We start from the raw sequence: 17,043 nt of genomic DNA on the forward strand, positions 1-17,043 counted from the left end.
CTGAGAGTGAAGCAGGTTTGGAAAGGGATCAGTTTTTAACAGGCGCTTAGGGCAGCCTCGGTTCTAAGTTTTGTGGTAGAAGAAGAAGAACGATGAATGTGTTTTGTATGTTCAGAAAAAAAGGAAAGTAAAAGAAATTTACAACCAACGTATGTCTCAACATCACTTTGTTCGAGTGTGCAACACATCTCTAGAGTTTGTTAGGTCCAACCACATTCTGTTTTCATCCCAGGTCACACACACAAAACATTTGTGATGAGAGAAGAGGTTAAGAAATTGTGCACAAAAAGAGCAGTTTAAGATCTCTCTAAATTGGTCCCAAACACATCTTTACCAGGTGTGTCAGCAACGTCGTTCTGTCTGTATGTTTCCTTTTACATCAAGATGGACTTTTAATTTGTGGAGAAGGAATTTCCCTGGTTCATCCTCTAAGACTCCAGGAAAAAAAAGATTAACTAAGGGGAAGAATAATCTATGCCAAGACCTTGACTGTATTTGGTCTTTGATCGCTCTGAAATTCCCATGAATCTGTGATGCACTGCATCACAGATGTCTTGACATGGGTTGATGACATCTACTCTACTCACTCCTCTGGCAGCAGATACTCCTCCAGCTCTGTCATCGGAGGTGAAGCGGGAGGCAGCTTGGTGAGAGCCACGATGTGCTGGAGGGTGATGTCGGTCTGGGTGCTGATGTCCGACACCTGGTTGTCTGTGATGGGGGCGAGCAGTTGGGGGTAAGGACCCTGGCGTAGAACTTGAACCATGATGGGCTCCTTGGCAGTGCGGAATGCCTCCACTGCTTGCTCATGGGTGGCTTTTGAGAGGTCCTTCCCATTAACCTGCAGGACAAAGACAGAAATGACCAAATTAAATGTTTTCCTCTCTCTATGGAAACAAACTAAACATAATCACTCTTTAATTAAGACTCTATCAAATAAATCAATGAGTACAAACTTCTCTTTGGTAAATGAGGTACCTCCCCCCTTTTGTTACAGGGTCATAGTGGGATCAAGTGCAATAAGACATTAATTAGGAAGAGTCTCAGTTTAATTAATCAAGTTCATTAGCTGTGGCTGCGTACAGGATTCCTCTTTTAGCTAAGTAATCTCCCATCTGTCAGAGACGGTCGGTAGAGGGAGTGCAGGGCATTAACCTGAGAAGATTCATTTGAGCAAAAGGCTGCAGTGTGCCACAGAGATGAGGCTAATTAAGTCTGGTTGAGCCACTTAAAGGCTGCATGTGCTGATGAAAGCACAAAGCCTCTAAATGCCCCACTCTCACAGGAATTTGCAGACTCAAAAAGTCTGAGACCAGATCTAAATGAAGATTCACTTATCAAACGGCAGAGATTGGAATCAGACGATTTCTCATTGAAAACTGATGTCCAGCAGGTCAGATTCTGAAAAATCTACTTTTCTTTTTTGTGAAATACTCCTCTTTCATATTTCAAAACAGACACCCCAACAGCATGGACTTTGATTGATTTTCTTGAGTTGGCTGAATATCAAATCAAGATGAGTGACTATTAATATGATGTATCAATAGAATTATTTTTGTAATCTCCTTTTTCTGTTAGAATCAAAAACTACTACCTCTATTAAGTGACCTGCAACAAAAAATGTCATGTTTTCTTGACAGCAATCTTTCAAAATCATTCTAAGTCATGATTAAAATGGGCTACTATAAGCAAAGTTTTCATTAGATAATACTAGTTTGCTTTAGAAGTTAAACAAATTGATCATGCTAGATGTTTTTGGTTGCTAAACATCCTTTTGAAATGAGAATATGGAAGATAAAATACTAAACATTTACAGTACACGTCTGAACCAGTGTTACTCTCAGACAGACTAATAATGGTCATTGATACTTGAAAATATTTGGTTTGAGTTTTTCTGCTTTGATAACTTAGCTAAAGTTAGCTCCAAAAGGGGTTAGTTTGGTTGTATTATTGGATATCTAGGCACATACATTTGAATGTTTTTAAATATTGGACAAAAGATCAAGATTTTGTTTCCAACACCTGATTAGATGTAAATAAAAATTGCTGCATGAGCAGTTAGATAAATGCTCATGCTGGTAATGCTAGCAATTTCTTTTAATATACATCTGTTTGAACTGACAATATTGAAGATAAAGTGTAGTGCAAACCAAGTGCTTAGTACCAACAAATGTTATACGTTTCTCGTTTTCTATATTGCAATAATTAAGAATCCTTGTAAATCGTAACTGGAACTGGATTATCTGACCAAAATGCTTCCAAGCCTTTATAAGTACCCCAAAAAACAACAGTGAAACAAACACCTGAGGAAGAAAAAACCCCACATCCCACCATAAGATTACTGCTTCACTTTCAATCAGCAGATCATACAAAATGATCTGGCTTGTGATTCCTGATGTGTTGGAAGCTTTCACAGGAACTCAGTCTCAGGATGTTACCAGGTTTCTCTGCATATTTACAGGCTAACATGCCTGCAAATATACCCAAAAAGTTGCATCTTTACACCAGTGGAACATCATTAGGAAATTCCTGATTCTCCAGACATCTAACATACACGCTAGTTGGTGTTTGGGGAGTCATTTTCTGATAAACACACAACTGGTTAGCTTGACTGCCTCTTGTTGTGGTGATCGGGCACATCAGCAAGACATCTACTAGCTATACACCATGGTACAGGGTAATGGTTTCTATTTATGCATATTTATATGTTAAAACAGCCTAGTCAAAGTTAAGACCTACTCAACTGAGAATTTGTGGCAAGTTTTGAAATTGATATTCACAGACGCTCTATTCTGTGAATATCAATAGGGAGCTAAATCTGATTGAGCCTGAGCTATTTCACAAAGAAGATTATGTAAAACGGGGGGGTTAATACAAATGCACTTTGTATTTTCAGGGGGTGGAGGGTTAATAGTAAAAGGAACAATGTATCTTTTTCCGTCCACTTTATTGTGTGAAAAAGTTAAAGGAGAATAAATTCTGCAAGACAACATTAAATAGAAAATGCAGGTTATTGCACAGAAATAAAGGAAGTTCAGAGAAAAAAAACTGTCAACTTCTTGATTGTGAGTTTAAATCTGGAGATGCACCAATCAATCTAATTCTATAATTTGTGCTCTGAGCAATGTCATGCTCATAAATCATTATTTATTTAGCATTATACTTAGAATTTGTAATAGCACTTTCTAATCCATTTGAAAGGTTTGTTGAAGACATGTTTTGTGAAACATGTTTTTGACATGTTTGACAAATGTAGTCAACCAACTGTTTTTGTCAGTTTCAGTTTCTTTAGGATTTATTTGACATTGGCTGTTATACTCCTTTAAGCAGTTCTGACTGCACAAAGTAAAAATGTATTGCTTTTACATGTTTGAAAGTACTAGTGAGAGTAACCAAATAATTTTATGATTCTGTACATATGGTATCGCAAGTGAAAAATGTGGATGCATATTTAAATCCAAACAAAAACAAATGCTGACACAACTTAAAGAGAGAAGACGTCTTATGGTTGCCTTTATCTTTTGTGAGCTGCTCTAATTTACCCAGGATTTGACATCCCCAGTTTCTTTGTTTCCCACAGCGAGGTAAGACATTACAAATCAGCTGAGGAACACAAAGGGTTTTGTGCTGCCCTGTCACTGCACTGAGGCTCCAGCAGTCCAACATAGCTCTCTGGAATCTCGGCACTCCAACAAGGCATTACAGAGATCCAGAATTAGTTGAACATATGGGCTTAAATATGTTGTAATTTTCCAATTAACTAAAAAATTGCTGTTTGTAATATGCCAAAACTCATAATCACTTCAAAAAATTTACATCTTTTGTTCTATTTTCCACCCATGGAAGTTGCCATTTTTTCACCTAATGGGTTGATGACATCGTTTGGTCTGTTCTGTACTGGAATCTACAGAGTAAACACAGGAAGGCTAACTTTGAGTAGTTACTTATCATATTATACACTTAGATAATGCCACACTGTGTCACTATGAGATGTAATTTAAAACAATACAAAACAGTGAGGTGAATCTGGATAACTTCCCAGATGAAAAAAAGAGTGCAGTGGGAGAGAGCCAGAGCCGAACACAACATCCAAAGGACCTACATTTGTGCCTGCAGCATTTCTGCCCAGAAGACTTTGAGTCATTTGTATGAGCAAAACTGACCAGACCCTAAACAGCTATTAGCAGACCTGACACAAAAGTATAGAAGTACTTTCCAGATCACGCATTCCGACCAGAGGTTTAAAAAATAAATCAGTGACCAACCCTTCTTTTCAATAACAGAAGGGTTGCATTCCATTCATGGAGTCTGTCGGTTTCTTTATCTGTGGACGATCAACTATTTGTGCAGCAGCAACCACAGCCTCTCAGACACTATTCAGAGATGTGTTGGTTTCCTTCACCATACGTAAATCTCCCAATTAAGAAGGGCCCACAGGTTCTCATTGGGGTTTAAGTCTGGTGCATGTGATGGAGTGTTGTCCTGCATAACAATCATGGTCTTCTTGAAAGATGCAGACCATTGTATTATGGATGTACCACCTGTACCACTGCTTGAAAGAAGTGTCCTCTATTCAAGTTTATACAATGTGGAGTTTTAAAATATGCATAAAAATGTTGCTTTGGTCAAAACTAAGACCTGCCTAATAACTGCACAAGCCAGGCTAACGGCTTCATCTCTGATTAGTTGTAACAATTTACAACTAATCAGAGACAAAGCCTTTAGCCTGGTGAGACTGAGGCATTCTGCATCGATGCTTTTAATGAGGGGGGACCAAATGGGGCGGGAGGTCTCTCAGTCAGCGTCAGTTCACCGGGCTTGAGAAGCTCATTCGGCTTCGCTTGCACGGACTCCATGCAGATAAAGACACTAGACCTTTACAGGCTTGCTGCTCTGAAAACCTCTAACAGAAGGTTTGGGTTGCACGTACAGAACACAATGCTTCTGTTCCTGTGTACACACACAGAAGGATCTCTAGTACATCTTCAAATGGGTTTCTGTTAAATCTATTTTAACAGCAGGAGGGCAGCCATTCTCCACTTAAAAGTAGACTAATTAGATCGAAATCAAGTGTCTTCTGTTCCACTGTCGGGAGAGGAATTTACACCGCTGCGGCTTTGTTATTCACAGCCCATTTTCTCTCATTAAAATGTCACATTTGACCTCTAAGGCAACATTGGAAATGACTACCTACTTTGGATTTTGGCTTTTATTTTGCAGCTAATTTAGAATTTCATTTCTCCTCAATGTGCCATATGGCAGCTTATATGGCCTGTTGGTAATAATTAGGGGCAGCAGGAGGCAGCTGTGCTTTGAACTGTGATGTCAGCTCATCTCTGTGAAGCAAATCATGTTGGACTGAGCCATCTATGTGGGAGTTTGTGTGTTCGCCTCTCTATTCCGAGACTGGAAAACATACAGCAGAAAACTGTTCATCTGCCAGGCAGCTGGCTCGAGATTTTCCATTATTGTCTTTGCATTACTGTGGATGGAGTGAGGCAGCAACAGCTTTATTAGATCTTTATTTAATCCTGCATTGTATGGGAAATAAAAATAAAATTATTTGTTAATTATGAGAATTGTGAAAAAGGGGGAAATAAATATTTTCATAATTTAACTGATGCTACGCTCAAAGTTACTGTTGTTGTGAAGGTCACATTTGTTGGAGGAAAAGCATCAGTTTTAATATATCATTTGTATTTTGATTTGTATGATAATGCATGTGTTGGTGACTTCTTGACATTTTTTATCTTAAATGGGCCTTATAATACTAAAAACAAACATGTTTTTAGACACTTTTGTTCAAGATTGATTTTTTTCTGCTTTGCTGACTGAGTTAAAGTTAGCTCAATAGAATGGTTAGCTTGGCTGTGCTTTCCTTGATAAAGTATTCAAAAAATAGAACAAAAGATCAAGCTACTGTGAGAAAACATTTTATTAGGTGAGAATATTAATTTGCCCTTAGTCAGAAAATTAGCATGTGCTAGCTTCTTTTGGTTAATGAACACATTGAAATAAGAATATAGAAGATAAAACACTAATCATTTATAGTGAATGTCTTGAAGCAATATTTTCTGTTTTACTAACCGAGTTAAAGTTAGCTCCAACAAAAGATTAGCTGGGCTGTATTCTTAAGGATAGCAAGGCCAATAAATTTTAACTTAAATTATTGGATAAAAGATCAAGCTACTGTAAGCAAAAACCTCATTAGATGTAAATAAATATTGTTTGATTTTAGCAATCAGAAAATTCCTCATGCTGCTAATGCTAACCATTTACTGTAACTAAACATCCATTTGAAATGACAATATAGAAGATAAAATTTAGTGCAAGTTGTTCTTAGTACAAACAAATGTAACTTTCAGATAATGTAGAAGGAATAATAATGGCCACTGGTACTTGAGAGTATTTTTTTTTTTGCCTTGCTAACCTAGCTAAAGTTAGCATCACAGAATGGTTAGTTGTGCTATTAATTGCCTCTCAAATTGTGCATAAATATTATCTTGTAAAATACTACAAATGATGGAGCTCTAGTGAACAAAACCTTCATAACTGAATATTGGACTTAGAAATTGGAAAAATTACCAACAGTTAGCTGTTAACTGTTGCTAAACGTCAGTTTAAAAGGAAACTACATAAGATCAAACACTAAATATTTACGTCTTTCATATAAACCTTTACCCGTCAAAAAGATTTCAACTATTAATTCATTAAGAAAATATAAAGAAAGGTTTATTGTTATTTGATGCTCTCACAGAAATCAGAATAGTTTTAAATAGGTATTGGTAAGATATTTGAGAAATTGGCGATCGGAAATGAGCCACTTAGAACTACAACTCTGGTAAGTACATGTCTTATATTAGGAGACTGGTCTTATTATTGCATTTCAGAAATGTTCTGCCAAATCCACATTTTATAAAAGGACAAAACTACCTTCAAAGCAACACATAGGTAACGTATGTTAATTTTATAGTTGTGGAAAAAGCTTTGAACAGATGTTAACATGAGTTTATGACATGGCCTTTTAATCCCCACATAGTCCTTTAATAAAGAGGAGGGTTATTAAAGAGTCTGTGTCTTCCTTCCTTGGGGATATGCAGTGAGATGAACAGAGGGAAAGCTGTCAGGGAAACGAGGCCTTTCAGTGTGGCGGGGTGGAACCCCAGAGAACCTCACAATGTAGACAAGCATTTAGAAGAGGCATGAGAGCCAGGCTGTTCTGCTCCTCTTTATGGTCGAAGACACCTTTAAGAAAAAATACTCTAAACCAGTGGTCCCCAACAGGCACGTGCAGAGGAGGGTGATGGGGGGGCTGAGGGTGCTTGAGCACCTGCCCTTTTTGCTCCTTGCCCCAAAGTGCCCTTTTGGTCAATTTTGTTTTGTATTATTTCCTAAGCCCTCTTCTGACACATAAAAACATGTGCTAAAATTCTTTGCTTTTTTGTATAACATAAACCGGTCCCCTTGTTACCTTTGACCTTTTTCCCATGACGCATGACGCAATTGCCTCTCGCGCAGTGAGATAAGGCAATTTAGCAAGATGTGTAAAGCAGAGCTAGACCACCAGACATATTTTGTCTTTACAGAATTACACTATTAAAAATATAAACAAGGGCACAATGCAACCTTTTAGTGTACAGTAATCTATAAAACTAAGAGCTGACTGTTTGCTACATTGCAGTGGAGATGAAGATGGTCCATTCAGGAAAGCAGAGCTGCACCAAACTTTATCGTGGAACTGCAGAAAAAAAAAACAAAAAAAAAAAACAAGCAAAAATTGAATTGTTAATGCTTGTCACCATGAGAAAAGCCTACTGAGTTTTGCTTAAAAATTAAAAAAAAAAAATTGAATCACACATTTATGACTCATGAAGTTAACTTTCTTTTTTGCAAAACACTTGCCCTTGTCAGAAATATTTTCTTGCTATTCTAAGTTTTTGTTTGTGACTCAAAGTTTTGCTCGTCATTCTCACATGATATCGTGGGCAGGGCCTAAAATCACAACAAAAGATTACAAATAAATGTGTGCAAATAAATGTTTATGTTTGGTAAAAATGAGTTAATTAAAAAAAAAGTCTTTTAAACAAAACTTTTTTTAAAGGAGTCATTACAATTCCAAAAGTTTTGATTACAATTTTATTTGACTTAACTGAGGTTAGTTTTTTTTTTTTTCCATTGAATAATTGGGAAACAAATTTAACTGCATCATCTGCGAACCAGACCCTAAACTTAAAGTCTGGGTTGAGTTTTTCCCCTTCATTAATGTCACTTTTATTACATTCATTATAACTATCATGGTAATTGATGGTGAGTTATTTTTAATTCTAAATAAATATCCTTGTTGGACTTTTATTTAAGTGTTATTCTCCTTCAAGATACATATACCTAACGCTAGAATAAATGAAATGTACATTATGGAGCAAAGGAAGTTAGAAGATCGGACATATATTCATACTGGAGCTCAACGTAGCGAAAGTTCCAGATTACAGAACAGGTTTTGGTGAATTAAAAAAACGTTTTTGGTGAATAAAGTGGAGTAGACTTGCTGCTTGTCAGATGACTGAAAACGTTGAAGTATCGTTTCTGCTTCAGCTCGGAGTCGCGGTTTAAGCAGAGAGGTAATGAAATACAACAGACACTGACAGACCTCTGCGTCTGCCTTTCTCTGATGGGGAAGGAGACAGCCAGGTGAGGAGAAACTGTTATCTATCGATCCAGTATTTCTATCAAACGGATATTAGGCTGTTGTTGTGCTATTAGCTAGCTAACAACTTTGCTAGCAACGCTAGATAACTAAAAAGCTTCTTCCCTGTATCTTTAATGATATCAGTCATTCTTTAGTATCGCTTATGCAATAAGGGGCACATCGCCCGTCCAAAACCGATCATCTCCATAATGAATATATGTCCGATCCAATTTCCTTTGCTGCATAATGTACATTTTATTTATTCTAGCGTTAGGTAAATGTAACAAATAATAGTCCAACAAGGATATATATTTAGAATTAAAAATAACTCACCCTGAATTACTATGATAGATGTGTAATAATGAATGTAATAAAAGTGACATTAATAAAGGAGAAAAACTCAACCCAGACTTTAAGTTTAGGATCTGGTTCGCAGAGTATGCAGTTAAATTTGTTTCCCAATTATTCAATGGAAAATAAACTAACCTCAGTTAAGTAAAATAAAATTGTAATCAAAACTTTTGGAATTGTAATGATTCCTTTAAAAAAAGTGTCTAAAAGACATTTTTAAAAAATTAACGCATTTTTACCAAACATAAACATTTATTTGCACACATCAGTAATCTTTTGTTGTGATTTTAGGCCCTGCTCAAGACGTCATATGAGAATAACAAAAACTTAGAATAGCAAGAAAAGATTTCTGACAAGGGCAAGTGTTTTGCAAAAAAGAAAGTTAACTTCATGAGTCAAAAATGTGATTTAAATTTAAAAAAAATTTTTTTTAAGCAAAACTCAGTAGGCTTTTCTCATGGTGACATGCATTAACAATTCAATTTTTGCTTTTGTTTTTTTCGTTTTTCTGCAGTTCCACGATAAAGTTTGATGCAGCTCTGCTGTCCTGAATGGACCGTCTTCATCTCCACTGCAATGTAGCAAACAGGCAGCTCTTAGTTTTATAGATTACTGTACACTAAAAGGTTGCATTGTGCCCTTGTTTATATTTTTAATAGTGTAATTCTGTAAAGACAAAATATGTCTGGTGGTCCAGCTCTGATTTACATATCTTGCAAAATTGCGGGTTTGAATATTGCAATACATTCCTATAACAAAATAGACCAGCAGAAAGAAATTACTAATAAAATATCTACATATGCATAGTGTTATGCTCTATATGGAGATGTTAGCTTTGATTGTATATGTCACATTTTTGTAATTTATCATTGTTTATTAAACTCTGAAAGCTGAGTGGCTTTGTTAATATTCTGTCCTAGAATGCGGTTAGATGTGCCCTCTTTTGTTGTTGAGCACCTGCCCCTTTAGTGGCCTCTGCACGGCCCTGATCAACAGTGTTATCTCACACCGCTGCTCCAGGATTCCCTTTCTTCAGACACAGGGCCGCACAACAAACACATCAATTCCCTATGAGGGCTAGCAGCACATCAAAGCATCAAAGTCAATACTAAGGCCAAGGCCAAGTGCCTTGGCCTCAAATCTCACCGACCGCTCAGTGGAAATGAGGCACAAGTGACATTTGCTGCGAAATTCGACATTGTGAAAATAAATTTGCTTACTGGAAACATAGCAATTTTGAAAAAATTCTTGTTTTTCACTAAAAAGTTTTGGTGCAAGAGTGAAGTGGTTTTTTGGCCATATTGAAATTGATTTATTTTGCAGTACTGGAATGGAAACACTTTTGCATCACGTCACATGAAAATATCCCAACTTCAGAAGATGAGCTTTTAACTTAACAGAGCTCTGTGGTTCCTCCTATCAGTATGAGAGTCAGGGTGAGGAGGCGCCATGTTAGGAAGAGAAGTGGAAGCTGCAGGATCTTCAGAACAAACAGGTCATGATGCTGGGCTACTGATTATCCCTCTGTCTGGACACAGGATCAATAGAACCAGTTTAAAAGCTAAAATGAATGATTATATGCCAGACATCACTCCATGCCATGATGTTCAGAATTTAGGTCTCATGGCATCTCAAGGTGTCGACATTGCAGCCAGGAAATACAGCTTTATTTTGTAACAATTAAAGTGCTACCCAGCTTTTATCGCTTCGCAAAAAAATTAATCAGCACAGAAACTCCAAAGCATGCAAAGAATATATATATATATATATAATTTTTTTTTTTTGTCATAGTACCCCCAAGAATTTAAAACTACTTTCATCCCTGGCTCTGGGATGCAAATGTTCCCTAAAAGTATCCTTGTCAAATGGCTTGATAGATGGACTAATAAGCTGATGGATAGATTAATAAATGGGCTGATGGAATGAGGAATAGATGATAAATGAATGGCTGGACAAGTGGATAGACGGAAAGATAGTACTGTGGGTGAATGGACGATGGATGGCCACAAGCATAGGCAAATGGATTCATGTAGGGATTTGTTTTTCCAAGCATACGACTGACTTGATTTGGATGGCTAGTTGTATCATTTGTATACAGTTTAACCAAACAAAAAAAGTATGAAAAACAAAGGAGACTCATCAGGATATTTATAGATCATCAAGAAGGACAGTCTTGTGAAAACATTTCCATTTCAATTCTCCGTTAATCTTGCCATACTAAGAACATCTGGTGACGACTTAGACGACTGTAACATATTTCTTCAATGAGAAATGTGGCTAATTAGGCAGCTTCCTAGAGGAAATGTTCCAGCAGGCTCATTTGCAAAAATATTTCTCTGCAGATTAATCACTTTTATTGCTACCTTTGTTTTATTCAGAAAACAAAGGTGATCAGAAAAAAAAAAGAGCAAAGGTTTTAGTAGAAACATGATCCAGCGTGGATCGCAGACTGAACTTGCAGCTTATGCTCAGGCTCTAATTAAGCTCAGAGTCTTAGAAGACCTGCAGTGAGGCGCCACAGCCATAACAGGGTGCTTCTGGACAGATTAACTGACCTGTGACTGTCAAATAGAATTTCCAAAGCTTCTGTACTAAGTAACTGACAAAAGAAAGTGAGCCTGCTTCTCCACATGGTGCTTACTGCTGCTTTCAAGTGAGAGGTGAGGGATCCACAGGTCAAGTATTAAAAAAAAGAGAAAAAAAGAATGCTGTAACTCAAGACTATCAAAACAAGGGGAACGTATTTGTATACTCTACATCCATAGCGTCAGATAGCTTTAAATAACGCCTGATTAGGTACAGTAATAAAACAAAACAAAAAAAAGTATTAATGTAACTTTTTCTCGTTTTTTCACATTGTAACCAAAACCTTCAATATGTTGTATATATGTGCATAAATGTGAAGTGGAAGGAAAATTATACATGGTCTTTAAGATTCTTTGTAATCTTGAAGAGTGTATTCAGCTGGTACGATCCAATATTTTTGGCAAACTTCAATCTAAAAAAATTAATTATATAAATTTTTTCTTTTCTTTTTTACATTTTATTTTGACTAGGAGTGAACAATGAATATTTTTCAGTTTTTGAATTTAATTTGATTTTATGTTCTAAAATTATAAAAAGTGAAAAATTTAGAAATGACTGGAGATTTTGATGGACTTTTTTCAATTATTGTTTTAATAATAATTAAAACAATAAACTCAGACCTTCTGAAGTAAAGTATTCCCAGAGCATGATGCTCCGATCACCATATTTCACTGTATGGACAGCATATTTAGCGTGATTTCCCAGTACACCCAGTATTTTAAGTGGAGGCCTAAAGAGTAACATTTAGGTCTCTTTTAATCACAGTAATTTCTTCCTTCTGCTTGCTGTGTTCCCAGATGGCTTGTGCCAAACTGTCAAAAGGAGTTGTTTTTTTAACAATAGGTTTTGTATCGACACTTTTCAAGCAAGGCCACAAAACTAGCTGCCTGCCTGAAGTAGGGCTGTAGCGATTTCTTGAATGATTTGAGTTAACTGGATTACTAAAATTCCTCGAGGAAATTACCTGCCTCGAAGCTTAGTTAAATTATTTTTATTATTTAGCGCACCGTGTTCCGGCGAGGTGATTATTTATGTTGCGTAATGCTCTTACTTCCATCACTGAGTTGTTGATGAAAGCTAAGTGTTAGCAGCATAACGTTTAATTTTCAAGTGCAGTCTGGGGGGATTTCATAGATTTTTGGTAATGTCTGGATTTTTATCGTTTTTCGGGGATCAATAAGAATAAAAAAATAACTGTCATGATGCCTGGAGTATGGCAGCCTCAGAGCTGCTGCCTGGTGGCCGCTTCAGAGTGAATGGCGTGAAATAGCGCGGCAAGTGTATTTATACAGATGAGCAGATGGACTGAACATGGTGGGCAGCTGAGCTGTGATGATGCTTAACCTAAGTGTAGCTTTATGGACAAATCAGAAAATAAATTTTATATCATCCTGCACCGCAAATTTGGAAGTGTTCAGTCAACTACTACAGAGTTGAATTCAACACTTTGAAAGTGTCTATATTGGTCCACTCTGGATGGTGTAGAAACTACACTTTTGAAAGTGTTATTTGTGATATAATTGAATCAACACTCACAGTAGTTGAAATTAAACACATCAGTGTTGACTTACATTATCCTATTAAGGTGTGGTGCAGCAGTGGCACATCTAAATGTTGCAGGACAGTGGCCCTCCAGGACTGGAGTTTGACACCTGTGGCATAGATCGAGCACAGCCACTCCCCTGTTTTGCAGCCTACAGCCAAAAACTTAAAAACGACCTCCGCAGCTAAATAATGTTAACTCAAATGGCCTCCAGATTTTCCTGACAGTTTCAGTGTTCGGTTAAGATAATAAATAGTCGTAGGCTATATACCGTAATATCCAAACAAATAAACGTACGTTAAGTAAACTATGTATATGAATCAATAATCTTGCATAAATGGAAACTTAATGCCTCCATAAAAAATAGTCAAAAACATGATCATTTTAACATGGAACTTACCTTGTTATAATAAGCTCCAGACAAGACGCCATACTGCTGCCTCCGCTCCTCAGGCAAACGTGACGCAGTAACGGAACAAGACGGCGGCCGGGGGGGCGGGGCTAATGACCGGGCCCAAATAATAAAGCTCATGATAATTTAACTTTACAACATAGACATGTCCGCAACAGCAGTGATGAAACCAGAGTTTCATCACTGTCATTTTGAAGTCCATCTGACATGAAGTACAACAAACCAAGAGAAGAACAGAAACATCAGGCTACTGGTGAAACAACACAAATTCAAAACATGTGTCGAGAAAAGTCGAGCTCATCCCACTTCCCCATGCTGGAGATTTTAGTTTAATAGTAATAATAAATAAAATTACCTTAAAATTAATTACACAGGTGACATCAAGACCCAACAGTAGAGTCAGACGGTAATAAAATGAATCTGGTTGTGTGTGTTGTTATTGTGTCCTGCAAACTTTGCTTTAACTTTGTATTTTTTTCCATTTAATCATAAAAAATCAAAGTCAGGTAGAAAGAGAGTCATGAAACAGGAAGAGCTGGTTTCCTGAAGAAAAGGGGAAGTTTCTATCTTGCATCAGTATAAAAATAGTTCAGACCATTCCTTATTTTAAAGCATTAAAGGTTTTTAAAGAATAAAATCTAAACATTTTGAGTAATTGGATAAAACCCACAGTAAAATACTTAAAATAATGACTTATAATTATGCCAATAATTAATATTGGTTTAACCAGTGGTTGATGTTGGTTTGATTATAAGAATATTTACACTTACTCTCACACTTGTGGAAGTACTTAAAGGTGAAACAAGTAACTGTAACTTGGTATCAGATAATTAGAATAATGGGTATTCTTGGTTTCTTGTCAGAAATGTCTGTAAGAACTCACATTATGATTATAATAAGAATAACTAATAAGTTATGGTTATTATAACATTATAAATGAATGTTAAATCAAAGAAACTAAAAGGTTATAAATGTGATTTTGACATTGAACTTGAAAAGGTGTAAAATGTTGTAACTGTAATTAAAGGTCACCGATGTTGTGTTGAAGGTAGATGGTAGGTGAAAGGTCAGGGGAAAAGAGGAACTGATGGGAGAGCGGAGATGACCAAGGCCTTATTGCTAGAACTTCAACTTTTCTAAGAAAAGAGAACAGACATCAGGTCATGAGGTCTCCAAGGTGATGGATATGAGATCATCTGTCCAAGCAGTCAGCCAATGAGACAGGCACAGCAACAAAGCTAGCCAATGCAAACACACCAAAAGGGTGGATAAACCCTTTATAAGGTGGGTGCAAAAGAGGAATCTTTGGTTGGATCCTTCAGGCAGCTTCGAGCCAAGACGGAGATGGACAAAGAACTCTGCAGCTGAAGAAGAGCCGGGGCCACAGAGCCGAAGACTGTTCTGCACATGGGGACCAACCCGTTAGCCCCGCAACATGTGGCTTCAAATCGCACTTCTCTCAACAGCTGGGTTTAGACCCCCAAAGACAAAGACCAAGGCAAAGATGAAGATAAAGACAAAGATAAAGACAAAGGCAAAGAGGAAGAACTGGTGTGTTCCTTCCGTGGGACCAGGAAGATCATGAGACGAGGAGAAGGGAGCTACAGAGCTGCAAGACAAGAAGCTGAGGACCGCTACGCGCATGAGGAAGTCACCCTGATGCCCGAGACCTGCTGCTCTAAGTCAGTACTCTTCCTGTACTGGGAACCTCCTGCTGCTGCAGCACCTTCTTCATCATCAGGCCAGTTCTGGGGTTCAAAATGCCAAACTCTGTCCGTCTCTCTCAAAGTTTCCCTTTTTTAGTTCTCAGTGTCAGCATTAGGGAAAGATAGGCTAGATTATTGATTTTACTTATTTGATTATTTCTGCTACTGTATTAAGCTGTACAGACCCTTGCAAAATGGCCTTACTAATAAAATAATTAGCATTTAAGAAAATCTAAAAGATGTTGTGGACATTCAATTAATGAGTCACCTTAAAGTTCTTTGATGGTTGTGAAATAGCTATGAAGTTTGATTCTGGGAGGAAAAAGTAGAAATGTTTTATAGGTTGCTTTTAGCCAAAACTAAAACATCCTTGGGACTCGCCCGAGTCACTAAAACCAACCTGGTTCAGTAACAAGTGCAAGTTGTAATAAAGAGAAAGAGCGACCGTTAACAGGTGAAGCTGTGAAGCTAGCTGGTTGCAGGCTGCTCAATCTGGCTAATTCACAGGGTGAAAAAGGGTGGGACATCTGGAGGGGGAGGTCGTTAGAAACCAGGCTAGTCTTTCTCGATGCCAGCTTAAACAGAGTTTACTTCAGTTCTGAACAGGGTAAAATCCCATCAGATTTAGAAAACTCAAATTACCCGTTAGATGGAGAGCTGGCTGCACATCTCCCTCCTCTGAGAAGAGGAAGTAGAGAGAGAGAGAAGGGGGGGGAGGTGTTGCGCAACAACACATGTTAACGTAGTCCATAGAAATGATCTAGCTAGTTTGCCATTTTTTGCCAAGTGACTGATGATGACGTTAGTAACAAGCTTTACCCAGAATGCACCTGGAGACAATAAGAACGATTGATTTGTAGGTCTTGAGCCGGAAAAGGGTAGAGTGCCTTCTCCGGGTCAGGGGGGTCGTCCTGCCTCAAGTGGAGAAGTTTAAGTATCTGGGGATCTTGTTCACGAATGAGGGAAGAAGGGAGCGGGAGATAGACAGGCGGATTGGGGCAGCGTCTGCCGTGAAGCGGGCGCTGTACCGATCCGTCGTGGTGAAGAGAGAGCTGAGCCAAAAAGCGAAGCTCTCGATTTACCGGTCGATCTACGTTCCCACCCTCATCTATGGTCATGAGCTTTGGGTCATGACCGAAAGAACGAGATCACGGGTACAAGCGGCCGAAATGGGTTTCCTCCGCAGGGTGGCTGGGCTCTCCCTTAGAGATAGGGTGAGAAGCTCGGTCATCCGGGAGGGACTCAGAGTAGAGCCACTGCTCCTCCACGTCGAGAGGAGCCAGTTGAGGCTCAGGCATCTGGTAAGGATGCCTCCTGGACGCCTCCCTGGTGAGGTGTTCCGGGCACGTCCCACCGGGAGGAGGCCTCGGGGAAGACCCAGGACACGCTGGAGGGACTATGTCTCTCAGCTGGTCTGGGAACGCCTTGGGATTCCCCCGAGGGAAGTCTGGGCCTCCCTTCTGAAGCTGCTTCCCCCGCGACCCGACCCCGGATAAGCGGAAGAAAATGGATGGATGGATGGATTTGTAGTTTTGTGTGTCATAAAGTTAAATATAAGAGTGAAAATAAAGCCAGTCATGTAGCACATTTTATTCAATATTTTACACCCACTATGCAACTAAAATCAGTGACATGGTGGGTCACTGATTTTAGTGACATGGTTTTTTAGCAACCATGAGTCAACAATGGGGCACCCTACTATATAACTTACTGGGGTATAGTACACAAATTTCAATAGGATAGGGCTCTCCTTTTTATT

General features: G+C 38.2%; 1 protein-coding gene across 7 annotated transcripts in view; it reads right to left on the bottom strand.

The window, feature by feature from the left end:
- pdzrn3b (PDZ domain containing RING finger 3b) overlaps positions 1 to 17,043 on the bottom strand; it is a 208,226-nt gene that overhangs the window by 42,141 nt on the left and 149,042 nt on the right. For all 7 annotated transcript variants that reach the window (XM_008410602.3, XM_008410600.3, XM_081607527.1 and 4 more), the window contains one exon: positions 588 to 841. In XM_008410602.3, coding sequence (XP_008408824.1) covers positions 588 to 841 — 254 coding nt within the window. The remainder of the gene's footprint in view (positions 1 to 587; positions 842 to 17,043) is intronic.

Source organism: Poecilia reticulata, chromosome 5 (assembly GCF_904066995.2).
Source record: "Poecilia reticulata chromosome 5, P_reticulata-male-v2, whole genome shotgun sequence".
In the NCBI taxonomy this organism is placed as follows: Eukaryota; Metazoa; Chordata; class Actinopteri; order Cyprinodontiformes; family Poeciliidae; genus Poecilia; species Poecilia reticulata.